The sequence below is a fragment of the Micrasema longulum genome, unplaced genomic scaffold (assembly GCF_059751315.1).
Source record: "Micrasema longulum isolate JH-2025_06_02 unplaced genomic scaffold, ASM5975131v1 h1tg000548l, whole genome shotgun sequence".
NCBI classification, from domain to species: domain Eukaryota; kingdom Metazoa; phylum Arthropoda; class Insecta; order Trichoptera; family Brachycentridae; genus Micrasema; species Micrasema longulum.
The window spans coordinates 1,598,075-1,620,140 of record NW_028277744.1 but is presented as its reverse complement, the minus strand read 5'-3'; the positions used below and the strand labels follow the sequence as shown (position 1 = coordinate 1,620,140).

The 22,066-nt window shown below is 31.5% G+C and overlaps 1 protein-coding gene across 3 annotated transcripts in view; it reads right to left on the bottom strand.

Moving 5' to 3' along the window:
• The window catches only part of kmr (pleckstrin homology domain-containing family A member kramer), a 147,478-nt gene that overhangs the window by 38,719 nt on the left and 86,693 nt on the right, over positions 1-22,066 (bottom strand). The window contains exon 1 of one of the 3 annotated variants that reach the window (XM_088227947.1): positions 4,687-5,085. The exons of the other annotated variants lie outside the window; for them this stretch is intronic. Coding sequence (XP_088084073.1) covers positions 4,687-4,709 — 23 coding nt within the window. The 5' untranslated portion in view covers positions 4,710-5,085. Of the gene's footprint in view, positions 1-4,686; positions 5,086-22,066 lie in introns of those variants that run through there. 3 annotated transcript variants of the gene reach the window in all.

Sequence of the window (22,066 nt, the reverse complement as noted above, 5' to 3'; positions counted from 1 at the left end):
AAATGAAGCAAGTGGTACTTTCAAAATTAAATGAAGCAAGTGGTATGCCCATTATATGCCCCAGATATGAAATTTTACGAACTTTTATGGTGGTTAAGAGTTCTCTGTTCGTTCTAGCTCGACTTAAGACTTATGAGTTCGTTATCAGGTCTGTCCAAGATATCTTAAGCATTCTGCGATGCAACCACATCTCAAGAGCCTCCAGCCTATTCATAGTGCTCGCGGGGGTAGAGTGGTTAATGTGTGGATTTTTATTTTTTGTTTTAGTATTTTAGTTTTCATTTTTTAGGAAGTTTCTTTTTTTCTCTCTGCACTATTTAGCTATTTTAAAAACCAATACGGTTTGGTCAATTCAACCTAATTAAGTATTTTGGGTAATGCAATAACTTTACAGTTTTAACATTTTAATTTTCATATTTTTACTAAAACTAAAATCCCACCAAGCCACTTTCTGTAGCTTGTTGGTGGAGATTTCTGCAAAAATAAAAATCCCCAAATTTTTTCTGCTCTATCAAAAAAAAATTTGATGCCAAAAGTAGTGAAAAACTTGTATTTATTCATGAAAATTTCCTGTAATCAATTTTACGCGTTATATTTATAACGCATCTTTATTAAAAATAAATACATTTGCGAATAAATAAAATGATATTTTGTTCACCTTATAAAATACATGCTAATATCCGGCCGGATGTAAAAAAGGCCGGATACCGGACATTTATGTAATCTTTCATGAATTTGCAAGAGTTCGATTTTGAGTGTAAATAAATATATTCATTTTAATAAAACACAAATAAGAAAAAATATTTATTTTGCACTATAGCAGGCCAGGAGGCCAAATTCCAGTGGCGAATTGCAACACAGAACACCCAGGCTTGAGAAAAATATATTTTTTTTTTGTGTTCTCATCGGGAATCGAAGCCTCCGTGGTGTAGTAGCCAAGTATTTGTGGTATCAAGTGATATTTAAGTACGAGTATAATAGGTATATTACGATTTTATTTTATTTTATTTATTTATTTATTATTTATTTTGAGCTGTCCCTCTCAAAAAATTAGATAAACTCTTGTGCTTGTCTATATTATTCCATAACTATTCCGCAAAGTTCTCCACAATGTTTTATAAGCTAATATAAAAAAAATATATACATCGGTAATATTATGTTTTAATCGGTTAATAAATTAAGCAAAAAAAGTTAAATTTGAAAATTTTCATTCACAATGCAGTGCCCGTTGCCAATGCACCGTTATCTGCGGCTAAATTAATGAATATGATTTTTATACGACTTTTAACCATTGGCAAAATGATATACTTAACGATCGTCTGCATTTATCTACTGAGGTAGTACTGAGCGATTACAAGGCCGACTCTCGATACGTTCTCTCAGAAAGATAGTAAAACATATGAAAAAAATGTAATAACTAAATTTATTTTTCACAGTGGTAACTTTCTAACGCCTAGATACTCTTATGTTAATAGGACAGAACCTAGCGACATCATTTTTTGCTCTAAGCGTTCGTTTTATTAAACTGACAGTTATGTCTGAATTTAATTCGACTTCAAAATTTACTTATTTCTGTCTCATATTTTTAATAGGCTTTAAAGAAAAAAAGTGCCAGCCTCAAAACGATTAAAGATTTTAATAAATCATAATAAAAGGAAAAATTGCACGGCGGAAAATTTTTTTTGACGCTTTTAATGCGTAGATAAACGTATCGGGGGGTTCTAGACCCGTCCTTATAAACCGATGTACTTACATCAAAACTTGATGGTGGGGGGATCGGTAGTATATATTTGCAGTCGGTCGAGAGAATTTTATCTTCAACTACGACGTCATACTGAAGCTATGTCATTAATTTTAGAGCGTAGATATGTGTACCGTGACGTACTCTTCCCCTTGTTTCATATCGATGTACCTACACAAAACTTGAAGGTGGGGGGTCGGTAGTATATCTTTGTAATCACTAGAAATAATTTATCTTCAACTATACCGCCAAGGTGAAGGTATGACCTCTTTATCATCCCATCATAATCGAGGCCCTGGTAAGAAAAGATCCATAATCACGTTTAGTCCATTCAAATTGGCTACCAAATGTTCAAAGTAAAACCACAAATAGGTTCTGGAAACGTCAATGAAACCATGGATTACTCAGGTAGGATTTCCATATCATTAGTCATCTAAAATACACAGTCAGTCGTCATAATATTACTAATAGCTTTCAAAGTTCTTTAACGGATACGAGTATGTATAGTCTTTATACCACAAGGTGATAGAACTTTCACTCAAAACCAGTCAAGAGTAATAAACAAAATACTTCACCTTGATCATAACCTCAAAACAGAATAACATAGCATCGTAAATCGTAACCCATCTAAAACGGACAACTGTTGATAGCTTCAACCAGACGACAGAATTTGATTCAGGATACTGCACTACCCGATGTAAGGATTACCGCTTTACCCACCGTTAAACTACTGGAAGTCTTTCTTAATTCTGACCTTTCTCTTGACGCTCAAATTACTAGAACGATAAGTTCATGCTTCTATCAGCTGAGACAAATTAAATGCATACACAAAAATTTGCCGTCAATTGATAAATGCGTTTGTAGTATCTAGAGTCGATTATTGAAATGGTATCTACGCAGGTCTACCAATGAACAAAATGAATCGCCTACAGTATGTATTAAATGCAGCAGCGATACTTATTTTCGAAATATCTAAGTTCAGTCATATTACTCCACTACTTCGGGAATTGCACAAACTACGTTTTCTACAGAGGGTCGAATACAAACTCTGTTGGGTTATGTATAAATCACTGCACAACTCTGCTCCGGAATATCTAAGGGCACTATGCATTCTAGATGAACTAGCTGACAGGCGTCTTACGCTTAATTTAGCTACGTCTAGGGTGAGAAGAAAAGTTTTTATGCCTCTACGCAAACAGCGCACTAAATTCGGTGTACGCGCATTTGCAGTCGCAGGCCCTATGGCATGGAATGCTCTCCCGGCAGAGGTGCGAGGCTGTGAGAGTGAAGTGATGTTTTGGAAAAAACTCAAAACCCACTTGTTCTCTAAATCATTTGAATAAATTTGTAGCACGTGAAAAAAAAAATTGTTTTACTTAAATTACAAATTTAAAAGTTTTAATTAAATTTATTTATCTATATAATCACTTATAACGCCCTTGAGGTATCATATTACGAAAATGGCGGTATATAAGTTATCCATAATAAGAATAATAACAACTAGTATTTATGACAGTCAAGTTTCTGTATTCGGGCGGATAAAGAAAACAGTGTTGAGTGTGAAATAGAACCAAAGCCCTGGGCTCGTATTACTATATGAAGATAAAAGTTAAAAGAGTTTTCTTTTATATTCCATAAAGTAAAATACAATTTTCTGTATTAAAATATTCATTAAAAAAACCCAAAACACGTTTGTTACAACGTATATACTCTAAGGTTACAACTTACCGGCGAAGATATTTAAGTTTTTTAACAAATATACACATTACACATATATACCTACACAATGTGTTACACATATAGAAAAATCAGTTTTACTTTGTAGACAATAAAGAAGTTCAATGATTAAAAATTTTAAAAAAACTATCGAACTAAGCCAAAATTGAAAAAAAAATAAATACGGATTATCAGCGCTATGATTTTTTTAAAGTTTTGTAATTTTGAAATTATTCTGCGTGTGACGTCAGAAGTTCTCTTCAGTGACTTCTGCTGAAATTATCACAACACTCTATCATTGGTTGATTCGAAAAAACTAGTGACGTCATTCAAAGCAGTTCTTTTGTTTTTCAACATTTTTAAGAAACTTCGCAGTGCTATTTAATGCTCTAATTTTTACCGCGCCTAAGAAAATATTTTTTATATCTAATTTCCCGTAGCACAGAACTTCATTATTGAAGATAACTCTGATGACCTCCCATTGCATTGAATGAGTTGTAATCGGGGATCTCAAATATTCTTCCAATTATTTTAATTATCTTCAATATTATTTCAATTAGCCAACATTGTCTCTGTAATGCGACATGATTACTTGGTGCAGTCTGCATATTATTGTGTATAAATATAATACCTAATAATAAAAAGTAAATAAAAAAATTAGACCGTAAAGATAAGCTAAAGATATACGATATAAAGGCAATTTATCGCATGAAACGTTATCATGAAGCTGACATAATTTGCGTAGAAGGAGGCATTGCGATAAGAAAAATAAGTAAGTTACCGTGGTATAAAATGCTATGCACATGATAATTCTATTATTATTTATACCTACCTAAAACCTATCTAAATCAAGGGCATATTTTGATACGAAAGTCTCGAATTCATCATTTTCAAAAAAATATATTTTCCTGTTGACCACATTTATCGTGGCGAATTCTTGATTAAAGGTAATAAAGGCAGGGTACAATTAGGGAGACAGACATTTTTATTTTTTGTTTTGTATTTATGTAAAATTTATTTAGCGGTTACTCTCAGGTAAAAATCGTGCAAAAGGAAATCGAGAGGAGATCAGCCGGCCTCACGGTGTACTGTAAGTGCATTTACCTGGCAATATCCTGTAATGTATTTTATTTATATGAATATTTCTGTTTTGTAATATTATTTTTTATTGTTTGTAGTTTGTGGACCAAATAAATAAATAAATGTCACAATTTAAAAATCGTACTCACCAGGTAAAACAATTACACACCATTGCATTGGGTTCGTAAAAATAGGTCCAAATTACAAATAAATTAGTGGGTGCTCCACAGTTTATTGGGATAGTTTCGTATCATTAAGATACGACTTTTTTCGTATGTATTTAAACCTCACTCATCAATTATTGAGAATGTCTTGAAGATTAGAAGTGATGACTTGCTTAATTATTGCGTACAAACTTATTCAATAATTAAGTATCATTACTTTAATTGATCTGCACTAAAATAACTACTTGAATAATTATATGATTCACTCACTTATACAAAGTTTACAGGTAATATTTAATTAAATGTTTGGTCGCCATTTTGCAATGATTAAAATAATTAGTAGCAAGCGGCACGATTATACGCTGTAGCACCACGAACAAGACTGTTTTTTGGTTTATATTTTATTAGACTTTTTACTAAGATAAGGAGTCCCATTTTTATTAAACGCATGCCGAATCGCTATAGGAAAATATCTGAGCCTAATCAATAGGCTCGGAAGTACATAAATCTTGATAACGATACGTATTATTTACGTTGGCATTCGAACCAATCTTATTTTTTTGTGATAATATCAGGACAGTACTAAATGAAATACTTTTTATTTATGTTTTTCAAAGTTATAAATAATGACCGCAACTTGAGACAAAATTCGTTTAAAAAACCCCTTTTAAAGGCTTTCTTAGAACTACCGGGCCCCGATTCCAATGTTTATAGAGTTATCCTCAAAAGACAATAAAGAAAAACCGATATTTGTGTACTAAAATGAGTATATTTGAATGAACATTTAAAGTATCTTCGTAGGTAAACCATAATTAAACATGTTTAGAAGAAAAAAAAATATGCATATTCTGCTTTTCATACAGAAAAGTTAATTTTAGTTTGTAAATAAAATTGAAGATAAATGTCAACTTGCAATAGGGGCCCTGTACATTTAACTCAAAGTCGTTAAAAATGGTTTGTTGGACAAAACTAACTAAAGCCACGATAAGTAAATGTATTTTGAGTCAATAAGAAATAATGCAGTGGCAGAGACATTTTATAAATAGGTATTTATTTATTTATTTTGTTTTATTTGGGAAATCAACAGTTCTACATACATATTTATAGTAAACAAACAGATATAGTGTATAAACTCAGAACTAATAACAGATTTCCACAAAGTATACAAAGTTAGTAAAGAAAATATATTACACATCAAATAAATACATATAAGTTTATACATATAAAAATGTTATTTTCATTTACTCGTAAATATTTTTCAATAATCAAAGAATTTTTTTATGTTTTTTTAAGAACAGTAAGTTATTGTAAATTGGGCGGGATCAGGACAAGGATGCTTGAAGAGAGGATACGGAGGGGAAGGGAGATGTACATATTTATTATTATAATGTCTACTAAGTTACATAATGCATTTTTAGTGTAAATTTTAAATTTGAAACAACCTTTTCTGAGAATCTCTCGCAGATGCCTCTATTGCGAAAAAGATAACTGAACGTCGGACTGATGATGCCTAACTAAAACCGACAAAATCGACGTTTCGATATCTCGTTTTTCGCACCCCAAAACTTACCCAATATTGGTTTTTTAGAATGATTTTTTTATGTGTCAGTACGTTGTCTGTTTTCCGAAATTATTTATCATATTTTTATACGTCTGAAGACGGCGGATTAATCTTTTGTGGGTTTGAATGGTCCTAGCTCCCATAAGAAACAAATTATTTATTTATTTATTAATTTACACGCCCTACGGGCTTTTACATATATTAGAAATTACATTCAAGTGCAGCAGTGAAACAAAAGTATGTAAATCTAGTTAAAATTAAAGATAACATAAGAAAAACTAAAAGATAAAATAATAAGTAAAAATAAGGAAATGTACCAATATAGGTATATAGGATCATAGAAAAATATTTAATAAATTTTTAAATTAATTAATAATTTAATTTTTTTTTTTTTTTTTTTTAAATTTAATAAAATATTTAATAAATAAATCAGGTTGTGGTCTCGTGGCTAGTGTCTCGGACTCACGGACCAAAGGTCCGTCGTTCGAATCCCACCCTACCCCAACTTGATTCCATTTTCTAATAGTGAGTTATTTACAACTCGTTGAGAATGGCCCTCAAAATTAAATATTTGGGTAAATTATAAGAACGCAAATATTTATTTTTTTCAAAAAAAATAATAAAATTAACATATAAAAACATACACACATACATACACATGCATATGCATACATACACACACACACATATACATACATGTATGTACATATACATACATACACATACATGTACATACATATACATACACATAAGTTTATACATTATTATAGAGATACATGAGGAAAAAAAAAGTAAATAAAGAACAATATTAAGAAATTTTATACAAATTAATTTATAACCTTTTGAATACTTAACCTATATATATTTATAAAAAGACAGACGAAATATATCTACTTCACCATACTCGTTACCTAGCCGGTGTAGTCTAGGTATTGGTGAATTGTAATAATAATTATTACTGCCAGGAGATTAAAAAAATAACGTTAGCTGCTGAGTATTTCGAACAGGTAGTTATAATCAAAATCTTTTTATAAAAAATATTAAAAACAGAGACACGTCAATGGTCAAATAGTGTGTAAAAGCATCACTGCTCTAGTGCCACAATCCAGAGTTAAAATATGGGAATTCTTTTGTATGGAGAAAAGTCAGACTGTGTTTTCTCTTAAGTAGATATTTAATACAATTTGGAACGTAGTACACTACGCCAAACTGCCATAACTAAAAAGGTCATTATAACCGCATACGGAGTGCACAATGGCACTCTAGCGTGAAATTCATCTATCTAATCGTCTAGACTGATTATCGTCAAGACTGCCTGCCATAATACGAAACGTGGCAGTCATAACATATTTATTAAGAGTCCAAATTACCTACTACTATATTTTATGCATAGAATTAAGAATAATCCAGAAGGAGCGTAGAATCAAATTTGAATACATCGTACTGTGTCCAAAAATCCCCCCACTATGCCCGACTTTCGCCGCGCGCATTCGTGATATCGCCGAATAATGCTGCACGATGGGAAAAAATGTAGTCACAACGCAAATGTAAGGTTAAAAAAATGGAATCGTTAATTTCTTTTAAATTTGATTGAGCACGCGGAAATATTAATTGACACAACAGAGTAGATAACTAAAGGGTCATTTAATAAGAGTAATTGAATTAATGAACTTAAAATATGAAACAAATTTTATTTTACATACAACGGATATTTTTATATCATGTTAAATAATATTTGATGTTTTAGAGAAAATGTCGGTCAAATGTCCGCCACAGAGTTGTATAATCCGAGGTCCAATTTTCATTTGTTCTCTCATTAGATGAGAAAAGTAGGGTTAAAACATTTACTACCTTGGCAACACTAACGAAATGTTCATTTTGTTTATTCGACAATCTGACAGATGGAAAAATATTTTTTTTTTTAAATAATGCATTTGTTACGTACACATTCATTTGCTAATTACACATGAAATGTGATTGCATCCTGTTTCTTTAAGATCCTAGCAGTATTTCTACACTATAAAAGGACACAACACGGCATAGTTGAATTCAAATCAGGAGTTGCGTACTGAGCGACGTCTACAAAGAAACTAATGGGTCAAAACGTCAACCTACTCATTTATAAGTAGTTTAGTCGCCTTCTGTTTGATGTGCGTATGCGGTTTCTGGACTATTCTTAATTCTATGATTATATGTGATTTATCCTTCACGATCATAAAAATGCGACGAACTTTTATTGTTAATATTTGACATGTTCAGCTCAGCAAATAAATGTTGTTATTATAACAAAGTTTGTGGGTTGGACGGGTGGTAGAATAAATTACTAATAAATTATTCGTAGTGAATCTCGATCACTACCATAAAATTTACATAAAAGCATCCTGGATTTTTGAAGCAATATTTTGGCGAGGTTGTGGGAGGCGAAAACATAAAAAATGACCTACCGTACCAACGTAATCGGATTATTTTTAGCTGTATTCGAAATGGTTTAAATATTATTTTTCACATTATTATTTCGTTTTTGGTACGGGTTCGCGTTATTTGTTTGTAATCCACACGAATACTAAATAAAATGTTATGATTTCCCTATCCCAATTTTTTTTTTGCCATAAATTGCTGGGGAATATTACTTAGATACATATTTTATAAAACTAGTGACCCTTCCCCATTTTTATCAATTCAACCTGTTACAGGATAATCCTATCAGCTGATAATCCAATCCGATCACCATAGAAAGCATCCATTGGCACGATACGTTCAGCAGCATAGTAATGGTTGAGTGAGTGATCTACTTGAATTTGGTTATTACATACCACCGATCACAATGGGAAGTTAACATAGTTATCAAAAAAGTAAAATCGAATTTTCTGTACGAAAATGGGTATATTTGAATGAAAATTTTAAGTAACTTAAAAATTTCATTTTAAGTAATGTAATTTTACAAAATTAGGTAATGTAATTAAACATGTTTTAAATTAAAAATATACCCAACTTGGTACAGAAAAAAGATTTTATTCAATACGTGCCCTTAGGAAGGTACTGTTACCTCTGTTACCTTCCCAAAGGGAAGGTTAATTTCAATTGTCTATAATATAAAATCGTAATTTCTGTAAAAACGATGAAATATTCTTATAGAATAGGTCTCAAAATATGTAAGATACTTCTCATTTTTATACAAATATACACATTTTCGTACAGAACATTCTATTCTACTTTTTAGACAATTAAAGTTAACAAAATTATCTTCAATTATCTATAGAGTAAAATTGAATCTTCTGTACGAAAATGTGTATGTTTGTATGTATTTTCGCGGGTAACCTGAGTTTGAACATGTTTCAAATACATTTTTTTTAAATTCCATTTTTCATGGCTACCGAAAAATTTATTTAACTTTATAGTTCTGGACGTATATTTTTTTATATATTTGTTTATTTTTCTATACATATATTATTTACATAGAAATATAATTACAAAAAAACACTTAAGAAAAATACATCTTAAAATTATGCTATAACATAAATTGGAAAAAATGCCCACAAAGACTTCAGCGTCTGAGCGTAGACCATTCCTTTTTTAATTATTAAAAAGTGTATGGCATATAAAGATGGTATGACCATGAAAAGAAAAGAAAAAGAAAAGAAAAACCAAACTAACATATGCTGATATTACGAAAACATGATTTATTTGCAGTATGCATTTATTTTTAATTTTAATGTTTTTTTTTTAAGAATGTGTCTATCTGTTCCTTCCATGCTAATCCAAGACCTCAAACCTACTTTAACATGTTCAATGACAGGTTATGGACGAAGAAATATGAAAATCTCACACAAATATACCCATTTTCGAACTTAAATTTCATTTTATCTTTATAGACAGTCGAAGATAAAACTCTAATTACTTCCCGTTGTGATTGGGGCACTCTCGTCTAATTTCATAATTTGTAACCCTGGCGTACACTGATTTTCAATTTCTTGAGTTATTCAGCAGAAGAACGGTACATTAGAAATAACGCCATTTTGAGGCAATGAACCTGAACATAATATCATAATCCTCGTGGAGTTTTAAGCTCAGAACATCGCATTGACAAATGCTTGCTGCGTAACAAGTACAAATAATAATTTTATGTATAATACCACACATTGTATAAATTACAAGGCGTTCTTGTTGGCGATATATTACTGGGAGCCCAAGTCGCTCCCGAAATAATATTACTCCGTGCGAATGGGGACATTGCATAAGGGGCAAAAGATAAATTTAGTTTCTAGTTCGGGAATGTGGAAACACTCTACTGTATCATTAGTCGGTCAATGTCGTTTATGTAATTTTGTATACTATTCGAGAATCTAGGTACGATTCGATACATTTTGAGCTTCAGTGTCTGTTTAATATTTCTCTTGGACTCTTGGAACACCGAGATAAGCTTTTCACCTTATAGCCATTCCCTTGCTGTCCCAAAAACATTCGCGCTTACGGTGCTGTGTAGTCATTACACATGCAAAAAATGAGAGATTTTAAATCGAAAAATTGAAATATTCATAGCTTAAATCATTTATAGTTGAAGTCAAAAGTGATAATATTTTAAATCTAATTGCTAAAAATATGAAAAAAAAACATTAGCTCATGCTCGCAGCGCGGGCGAAAAAACCGTCCCTGACGAAACTCGAAGAGCTACTAATTCTAACTGGCGGAAGTACTTGCAACTTTGCCGTTCGCGCGTGTGACGCGTGAAATTGTCTCTCGCTCCCGAATATACGTGTATTATCGAGAGTGAGACGTACAGACTGTGTGAGACAATCAAATATTAGGATTACTCTTTTACTACATACTCTGCAACATGCGACACATTGATAAACGTTATATTGTAGGTATTAATGATTTATATCCGATTTTTGATAAAATGCTTTTTCTGTTCCCGAAAAACATAATAAACAGAGAATATTAATTTATTTTTTTAATTTATTACCATCATCATCATTTCCTTTCCGCATCTAATGGTGTATAGGGCACTGCAATAGTACACCAATTGCAGCTTATCTTGATTAAAAATAAAATAAAATTTAAAGAAAGAAATATTTGCGTTCTTATGATTTACCAAAATATTTAATTTTGAGGGCCATTTTCAACGAGTAGTAAATAACTCACTATTAGAAAATGGAATCCAGTTGGGGTAGAGTGGGATTCGAACCACAGACCTTTGGTCCGTGAGTCTGAGAGACTAACCACAGGATAAATGTTACATGAAGATAAGATGATCAGTCTTACACTTCATATACCAGTCCAGAGACAATGAAATATACTAGTGTAAAAACACCCTATTAAATCAATATTCCATATTAACCATGTCGGGAATCGAACCCGAGACCTCTGGCATGGTAGGCAAACGAGCTGAGGCCGACATTTCACTGCTAAACCAAATTGATTCTAGTGCTTTAAAATATTAATACAGAAGAATAATAAAATTACCTTTTTATAAAATTAAATAGTTGCGTTCTTACGATTTACATCAATTCAATGTAAATAACTTACTTTTAGAAAATGGGAATCAAGTTGAGGTAGAGTGGAATTCGAAACTTGGACTTCTGATCCGCGAGACCGCAACACTAGCCACGGGACCACAACCACTAAATAAGAGAATATTACCGACTATGGCAAATATTTATTTAGAAGTTACAGGTCTTAATTATTTTATTTATTTGTTTGTTTGTAAGCAATAAAACCTAATATTATAGAAAATTAAATCATGTCCTGTATTCTGGAAGGGTATCAATTAGGGACTTGATAATAATTTAGTAATTATCTGTAGATCATTATTTTTTATAGTACCTATTTTGAATTTGTGTGGAATCTGTTTATAATTATATACATGTGTGTAAAAGCCTCGTGAGCGGATGTAGGAAATAAATAAAAATTGTATAATATACCGAAAATTATTTTTTGTTGTTTCCAGTTGCTTGCTTTTGATTTAGTCTGTTTTACGGTTCGCTGATCATATAATATTATTTGAGTTGTTAGTTTTAGAGAAAAGAAATAAAGATATTAAAAAATAAACAATCGAGATTGTTGCAACAGAGAGGTAAAACATTTTTGAGGGGGAAATGAGGAAGTCTAGGCAGTCCTATGAATCTCACCTACATGATAAAGGTTTCAGCTATTTTACTTCACAAAAGTCAACAGATGGAAAAGTTGGGGAAATGTGGATGTTAAAGCATGGGCAGAATGGTGAATGTTAACAGTGCGTAAAGTGGCCTCTTAAACCAGCTAATGACATGTCATAATCCCTAGACTTCCATAATCCCTCCCTCCTCATAAAAAAATAATTTTCTATGGAATAAACAAATTTCTTCGATTTTTTTATAATTTTCTGCGCCACGCCACGCGTTTCGTTGTACTGTCATAAGTCAAAACAAACAAATTATCTCAGAGTAATAATGCGTGAACCTATAGAGAAGCCCTATAACTATGTTTTATAGAACGCAAGCGATGTTGGTTTGTTGCTTAGCAACAAATTGGTGGCCATTTTGTTTTGTTTGACAACATAAACATAACGGTTCGATCGGATGCTTTTGTAGCTGTGTTTGGCTTTGTTTGTAAATAAATAACTTGGGTATTTACGTTATAATAAATATAAATCGACAATAGTGAATTGCAGTATGTTTAGTTGCAGCAGTAGGAGCCGTCAAAGGTGTTAAAGCATGCAGTTTTCACAGGTTATTGATTTCGAATATTTTCCCATGATTTACATTGATTTTTGGCATTTATCGTCCAGACACGCGTATTGTGTTGCTTAAAAACTTTCCTTATATCAACATATTTACTTCAAATACTTTTTTTTTTCAATTTAGGAGATAAATTTGTGAATTAAAGTATGTTTACTGTTGACAGTTGACTGTAGGAAATATATCAGGGCTGCACTATAAAGTTTGAGTTTTTATCGAGCAGAGGTTGATTCAAATTTCACTCGAAAATAGCAAGGTTAACCTTGAAATCGCATCTAAAATGACGTGTCCAAATTTCAGGCCGCTACGATTCGCTGTTTTGGAGATGTGACGGACAAACAAACAAACTCAACACAGGACTTTGGTTCCATGGAGTTGGGATTTATGTCTCAATAAATGTCAAATAAGTATATTGTGAATAAAATGAATAAAAAAATAAACACACACATGTATCTTCAGTTTTATAAAATGAATATAGGCGAATTATAGAAAAATAAATTGGGATAACCCTGCAATAATAAATACACAGGCACATGTTTAAAAGTATTTACAATGCAAATCAATATCCATTCGGCAATTCTCGACCTGAGTACGGCCCATTGTTTTGCTGCGAACTGTAACTAACTTAATACCCAATATTCATATAGTGGTTTTCCTTCGTTTGGGCTCCTCTATAGCTTGGTGCATTATTACTCTGAGCAAATTACACATAGGGTCAAAGCACCAATGAATGAAGGTTCAAGGTTCAGCTTGTAGTGAAATCCACATTAAAGGTATAAATTTCATTATTTAAGCCTACAGAATAAAAGAAAACATTAAAAAACACCTGAATTTTTCTAAGCACTTTTACTTTTTTATTGAAATGCGAGTATTACAATAATAATTAATATTACTCTAAAAAATTTGCAGAATCGTCAGTGACATACCACTTCTACCCCAGTAAAAATAAACCTAAGATTTAGTTTCATCATAGCATTATAAAACACCCTAACACATTAGAATATGGATTGCATAAGAAATAGCATTAAATAAAATACTTACCACACCTTTTCTTATAAAAACACTATCAATCTCAGAACAATAACGGGAAGACGCACTATGACCTTTTGACAGCTCTCAGTTCAAAACTGATAGATTTGTTTCTTACCAAAAGATTCGTCCGCCTAGTGCTTTTGTCATAGTTTCTAGTGTTAAAAGTTTTTTGACTGGACACATGTAGCAATTCTTATTATATTGTGTTTTATTAATCAATGGTCATTTACTGGGGGGTGAGCATTTACTCGTGCTTTGACCCTACCATAGGGAACAGCTGTTAGCAAGTCGCCATCCTTTTAACAAATAAATACTTTATACTTATACCGTCCAATATTAGCGGATTATTTTTTTAAGCAATGAGGATAAAATTTGGCCATCGGCTGGAGGTAGCTCACGATCAAATAACCCACGTTCAGTATTTTGGCGCAACTGTTACTTTTTTAGATTTTTAACTTATACCACTGATCAAACAACCGGACCTAAGAAAACAGTTACAGGAACGGCAACATGCAAATTCGTCTTTAAATATCAATTTGTTTTCCAAATATAATTTCAGGAGGGGAGTAAGGAACACTTGAGATTAGTTTCAACTGTGTGTTCTGTCAAAATTACAAATGCAATTAATGGAGACGTTCTGCCGACCACCCAATGCACTGATAAAAATACATTTGTTTTGAAAATACCAAATTCCTGGGTGTAACTTTTGACAGCTCAGTCAAATGACGCGATAAGTGGTATTTAGGGAACTCAAGCGTAACTGGTGGAGGGAAAAAAACGTAAGCTTACTATAGAGTACAGAATCTTTCAAAAAAGATCTACCTTTCAAACTTCTGACAGATTAACGACGAGAGATCTAATTAGGATAAACATCACATAAATATTTTCTAATTAGCTGATTTAACCCAGGCTTTATTTCCTTTTTTGGCCGTCTGCACACTTTTACACATTAAGTATGTAGATTTCTACGTACCAATAGAGTATTTTCACGTTTTTCAATAAGCAGAAAATTAAGGAGGGATTAATATTTTTTCCGTGCTATCGGATATTTTTTCTACAATGGTTTAAAATACGCATACACCGGAACCACTTTTAACACGGTACGAGGTGGACAGCAATAATAATTATATTTCGCTGATTTGTGCAGCGCAATTTTTGTGAAAAATCACCTCAACCGCTCCACAATTTTATATGTACACTTACATTCTAACGTGTAACTAAGCTAAAGTTATATATTACTACTGCTACCATCAGGCAGTTATCCCGTGGGAAAAGTCAGAGAAAATGGACCGCCACACACGTCTATCCCGGCATACATTTCTAGCTTCTTCCACATTCTTACATCTTGTCATACATGCCCTTCGGTTCTACCTGCTTTTGACATGCCTAGACTTAAGATTTTGGTTTATCTGATCATGCCACGTCTTCCTCGGTCGTCCTCGTCTCACGTTACCGTTTTCGCCATATATACTAGTTTTACCATTCTTTCCTCATCCATTCGTTCTACAGGACGAAACCATCTTAGATACCCTTTTTTAATCTTATCAATTATACCTGACTCCGATTTACACTCTCGCCTGATTTCATCATTCGTATTATACGTAACCCTGTCATAATTTTTTTATTAATGTTATCTAGTTATTCTTAACTTTACTGTGTTATATTTATATTTAGTACGTAAGATTTTCTCATGGTTATTGCTATATTTATTTTGAAATGTTATGTTTCTTTTTAACTTTTTGTATTATATGTTTACTAAATTGTTTAGTTTAAATTATTCTATTATTTCATACTATATACTACATGATTATTGTGCACTGCTGTGATTATTTCTGTAAATTATTATTTTTTGTAAAAGGTTCTTTGAACCGTTTATGTATAAACAAATAATATAATGTATGAAAAAAATATAAAATAATAATAATACATTGATTTCCCACACATTCGCCGCATTTCGACCACCGCGTTCACTCGGTTTTCATCCTTCCTCTGCCAGTTCCGTGTTTCACTTCCATACATAAGTGTTGGGACTAAAACTCCGTTACATATTATATTTTGTAATTAACTGTCGATGATTCGCAAGTATGAAGGCAATTGGTTCCAGGCAGAGGGGCCAATCTCCGGACCTAGTGTTAGGGCAGCGCAGGATTTCGACAAGTTTTCCTCCGCCTGGATCAAATGCTGACCTAAGACAAGATTTTCTTTGACTTGTATTTTCCCTAACACATAGGTCCGATAGGTTTCTTGGAGCCATTTCATGAAGGGATTTGAATACTGTCCAGCAAAGCTTGTGTTTTGTTTTCTCTGGGCTTTTTAACCAGTGAAAATCTCGAAGACGTTTTATTGACCCGAGAGTATAATACCTTTGCGTTCCATGCAGGGTGTGAAAAAACCGTATAAAATAAGTAAACTAAAAAAATATCAATGGTGGATAAGTTTCCTTGTATAAAAATCAATTCGGAATTTTTAAAAATGCTATTGTTAATATTTATTAAAAAATATAACATGACATCAAAATACTTTTAAAATCGTAAAAAAGATTATTCACTCTCACCATTCACCAGCATATATCATACGCCTAGTGAGTAAAAGACCTATGTAGGGAATTCCAAAAACAAATAGGTATTCAAAAACCAAGCCAAAAATATATTAAATACATTGCATTAGTTAAGAAATTACTAGTTACTATTTTTTTATAAAAAAAAGCCCGTAAAATTTGGCATTTTAAATGTTATTGTTTCTTTAATGAGAAAGTTGAGTGGTTTTATATTTTTTTTATTATTTGTTAAGACTATTTAACTAAGCCGATTTTTTTTTATATATCGTATTATAGGCGCTATGATTTTTAAAGATTTTTATTTCTGAAATTACTCGGTCAGTTCTGCCGATAGGTCCGCTGACTTACCGTAAACTGGAAATTCAAAACTCTCTATCATTGGTTGATTCATATTAACTAGTGACGTCGTTCAAAGTAGTTCTTTCTTATTAAAATATTTTTTATTATGATTTTCACAATTTTCAAGAACTGCCATCCAAATTAATACTTTAATTTTTATAGCGCGTAAAAAAATAATTTTAATTCCAAATTTCCGTAGGACTGGACTTCCTCATTACCATAGAAAATATGTTAACCTTTTTATGTATAAAAAAGTTCGCTTTTAGCAATAAGGTATGCTTTAAGTTAGATAGAAAAAATTCAAGATGAAAAAATCTATGATTATGTTTTAATCCCATGCATTTAGAAAAGTAAGAACGCCATTATAAACAGTGACAATATAATCTCTTGGGATTTTACTGACGAAACATAAAATAAATTATTACAACCAAACAATAATAATGGAATAATGAAACTTTTTTCAATATTAATTATTGCGATATTTCTAAATCAAACATTATTTAGAGTTTTTAAGAACATTTATAAGACAAATACACATTCCTCAAGTATTGCTAATACTTTTATTGTTTATAAATGGATAGATTCAGAGTTGCCACAGCAATAAAATACAGTGTAGATCGTGTCTTTTAGAAATCGAGATTTTGTTTTTCGGCTTCTAAGACTTATTAAACATTTGTGTTAGAAATACCTCATTGTAAAACGAGGCGCGCACAGAGACATGCATATTTTATAGGCCCAAAAATTTTTAATTCTTTTTTTACGGATAATATTTAATTGATTCCAAATTTTCAAAATTTTCCTTCTTTTAAAAAACATGCACTATCCTGGATTCAAACTAAAGATATAAACTCTTTTTTTCTATAATTTATTTTGTTGCCCTTTAATAATAAGGAATATTTTTGTGTTTTTTTAAAAATGTTTTTTATTTCCTGTTTTAATTACTATAAAAAAAATACCATATTTTATCTTTTACAGAATATTTTATTTTTCCTTTCTTATGTTATACAAAAATATTATAACTGTCCATTATTTACTATAGGAGCAAAAATTCTTTAACATTTTCTTGTATACCCACGAACAGACCATGCCTTTGTGGGATTTTTTGTTAACTATTTTTCTATTAATATGTACTTCATTGATATGTAATTATGCTTTATTTTTTGATGCTCTGTTTCATTATCATGTTTATTGTAAATAAGCAAAAAAAAATGAATGAAAATTTTTTTTAAAAAAATCATGTGTGTACAAAATATAAACGTACACAGTCATCACAAAATGAGCATTATTGAGATTAGGCGGACATAAAACTTTGTTAATCTAAGTTTTAACAAAAGCTCAACACGTTTACCAGGAAGAACAAACGAAAATCGGGAAAACAGAGACCTTAAATCCTAAAAGCTAAAAAAGATAGGAAAACAGTCTATAATTCCGAGTTTTCAAAAAAGGTGGTTGATTTTTTTATTACATTTTATTATGGTTATGCTTTTAGGTATTCTATTGAAATAAAAAATAGTAATAATTCCCATCACTCGTGATAATTAATAATATTTACGCATAATTAAACGTAGTTATGCAGAAAGCAGTCTCCCCTCAATCATGAGAAAATGAGATATTGGTGTTATCGAATTCAGGAAGGTCAATTATATGTTCTGTTTAAAACGGCCAGGCCACTTTCATACAAAAAAACTGTAATAATCACCTACTGAAAATTTCATATCAAAATGTCATGAACATCAGGGGCGTACCGTGTATAGAAGCGATTATGTGCAGCTTACCATTATATTTAACTAACCATAATAATGTTTTACTTTAACTTTTTTCTCAGAAAAACAAATAAATAATTACTTTTAATTTTAAACCATTTACGCCGTTTATATTTTTATCCTCATATAAAAAGCGCGCCCAGCGCCTGCGGTGAGCCAAAAAACTAGCCGATTATTCCAGCTTATTTTTTCATACAAACAAGTATACTATATTTTGAATGTCTTAACCCCAGTGCGGTTAATTTGAAGATTCTTGATTTGAAAAACAGTATTTCAAACATTATTTCTTAAGGGCTATTTTACTTTGAGATGGTACTTTTGACATAAGACAATAATTACTTTCATGCGTTATATTGCAGAACATATGGCGATCGACGCGGCCGTTTTTAGCACTATTAATTTCTAGAACAATTCGGCCAGTTGACATTTTAATTGAATACTTAATATCGACTGAATTCATAGTGCTATTTTTTAAAGAAATATATAATAAAGTAATGGATAATATATTTATATAATATAACATATCACGATGTTACGTCGTTTGAGTTGATTTCATATATGAGAGTTGTTGTATCACACAGAACCACAGAAAAAGATCAATTTATAGTATATATTACTTACATTATATTATATACCTTCTACTCGTATGTAGGTACAAATATATGAATTTGTTTTATAGCTTTACTGTAAATAAAATCACCATTCGCCACTGATGAACATGAATGTCCCCTCATACATTCAGAGTTTGTATGAGGTTTCATTAAATATTAGATCTGGCTGTCGTTAAAATCATTAAATCTGGTCAAATACTTAATAAAATTCTTTTTTGTATTATATAAAAAAGGTATATTTCAAAAAAGTATGACCGAAGTGAGAAAGGTTTTTTTTTCTATTTTCCAGGCAAAAATTAATCATGAGATACTTGCTTTCAATGTTATGGATTTGCTGATCGATCGATGCCTAACACCCTGTATATTCCTTTAATTCTCTCATAATTAAAAAAAAAAACATATTTTAAAGATGCCATAAATGGCGCATATATCAATAAAATAATTTTTAATATCGGATTTATTCAAACTTTGATTGATTCATGACCCTTGGTATTAAGTATCATTATCCTTCGATGGCCACCGTTACATTATTTACGAGTTAACATGGCATTGTTTCCGACGGCAACTACGAATATAGGCCTACATAACATGTTTTCATTGTTTATTGAACAACCGTATGGCATATTTTATGGGCACTTCATACACACTTAGCTTCACGCACTACACGACTTTTATAGGAACATTTTGTTAAAAAACATAGAGTTGGTATTATGAATAATAATAACTTATGCCTAACACCCTAAGCATCATAACCGTACAGACCAATATCGCGTACGAGATATATCAATTATTGGCAGAATGTGGAAATCTAGGCACTCGGCATTTACATTTTTCACATAAACAGAGAATATTGCAAACAAAACTTCACTAAAAAGTCATAAGATGTCAAATAATGTGAAAGGACGCTTGAAAAGTTCTACAATAGGGAAATATAATTTTTTTACATTGTCAAAGTAATAAGGGTCTTTGAAATACTGTCAAATATAAAATTGCTACTTATCAGTAGCATAAAAAACAATGTTGATTTGTAATTTTGAATTCCCGCAAAAACGGTCATTGCATTGGCCACGCCCGTAATACGTCACGATTCATGTTCATTTTCAACTTTGTACCAAACCATTTAAGTTATTTTTTAGAAAATCGTCACTAATATTGACGTTACAACTATTAATGCCAAACATGTCGCGTATTTCTAGTGACACATTTTTTGATATTTTCTTTTTTAAAGTTATACAGGATGTTCTTTAAACCCTGTCACATCCGAAACAACGATGATCAGTATAGGCAAGAAGACATATTAACATATTTAAAAAAATATTTAGAACGAAGAAAAGTTTTTAAAATAAAATATTTAAAAAATAACAAATGGTTGCTGACTTCTGCAGGGGAGAAGCGCGGGGGGCTTGGCCGTGCGGTTCAGACACCCCCCTCCCCCTCCTCGTTTCTACCCTGCAGAAGTAAGCAACCATTTGTTTTTTTTTCTATATTTTATTTTTTAAGATTCTAGTCGTTCCAAAAAAATATTTTAATTTGCCAATATGTCTTCTTGCTCATACTGATCATCGTGGATTCGGATGTAACACGGATTAAAGAACAACCTGTATATGAAAAAATTTCTCCACAATATTGATTTTGAAAATACAATTAATTATTCTAAATCCATTTCATATATTTTTATCGGTAATCGTAGTATGTGATATTTTCCTATTCTTGTGAAATTATGGAAATCTCAAACAGACACAATGACATTGACAGGCCATAAGCCCTATTTATGCCTAGATCGCCTGCCTCGCCTTCACGATATCTTTAAGGCTGGTATCTTGATTAACATGTTGTCGTGGACTCGCACATCAAAGGATTGAACCCCCCCCGGTCTATCACAACTTGATTCCCATTTTCTTGTAGTAAGTTATTTACAACGCGAGGAAACAATCCCCGAAATTTAAATATTTAAAAACTAAAAGATACGAACCCAAATATATATACAATATCAGTAAGAATAAAGAATTCAAAAATACTACTACTAATAACTTGGTCCTTAAGTTACTCTTATAAACTTCTCAGTTAAGAAATGTTTATTTCTGTATAGCAACAATAACAAAACAACTTTGTTTTTAACCACTTTTTTTTCTACTGACCTGACTTTCTACTGATTTAGTAGACACTGCTAAAATAAAATAGGATAAGATTAATTAGTAAATTATAACTTGATAAAGAAGCTTGTGTAGCCTTGATACCGGTCAGTAAAAAAAAGGGGTTAAAAACAGAATTTTATTATCATTATTTTAATGAACAACCACAAAGTGAGTTCTTCAAATATATTTTTTTCTGTGTTATTCGAAAAAGAGCGGAGTTATAAGGTTTACGGTGTGAACTGCAAAGAATTCTCATAATATCAATAAGGCATATTCAATGTGGGAAAAATCAATTAATAACACATAATCGAGTTCTATTTTAATTATTTACCCATGAAATTACACAATCTTACAGATTATGTGTTTTCATTGTAGGGCGCTTGTAAGATACGAGGTGTTGAAAAGAAGGTCTTCGTAAGAGGTAGGAAATTGTTATTTGTGTCCTTAACCCTTAATTTTAGAATTATTGTTTTTTTTATAGTTGAACCAACGCAAACTTACTCTTTACAAAATTGGTTTGAGAAAAACATTGGAGCAGCTGGAGATAATTGTAGATACATCTATCTACGAACAACGTGTTTTGTACATTGTATAAAAAACCTAACTCACGCATGGTCAATAGCATAGTGGCTCTCCATGCTCTCGGAAATA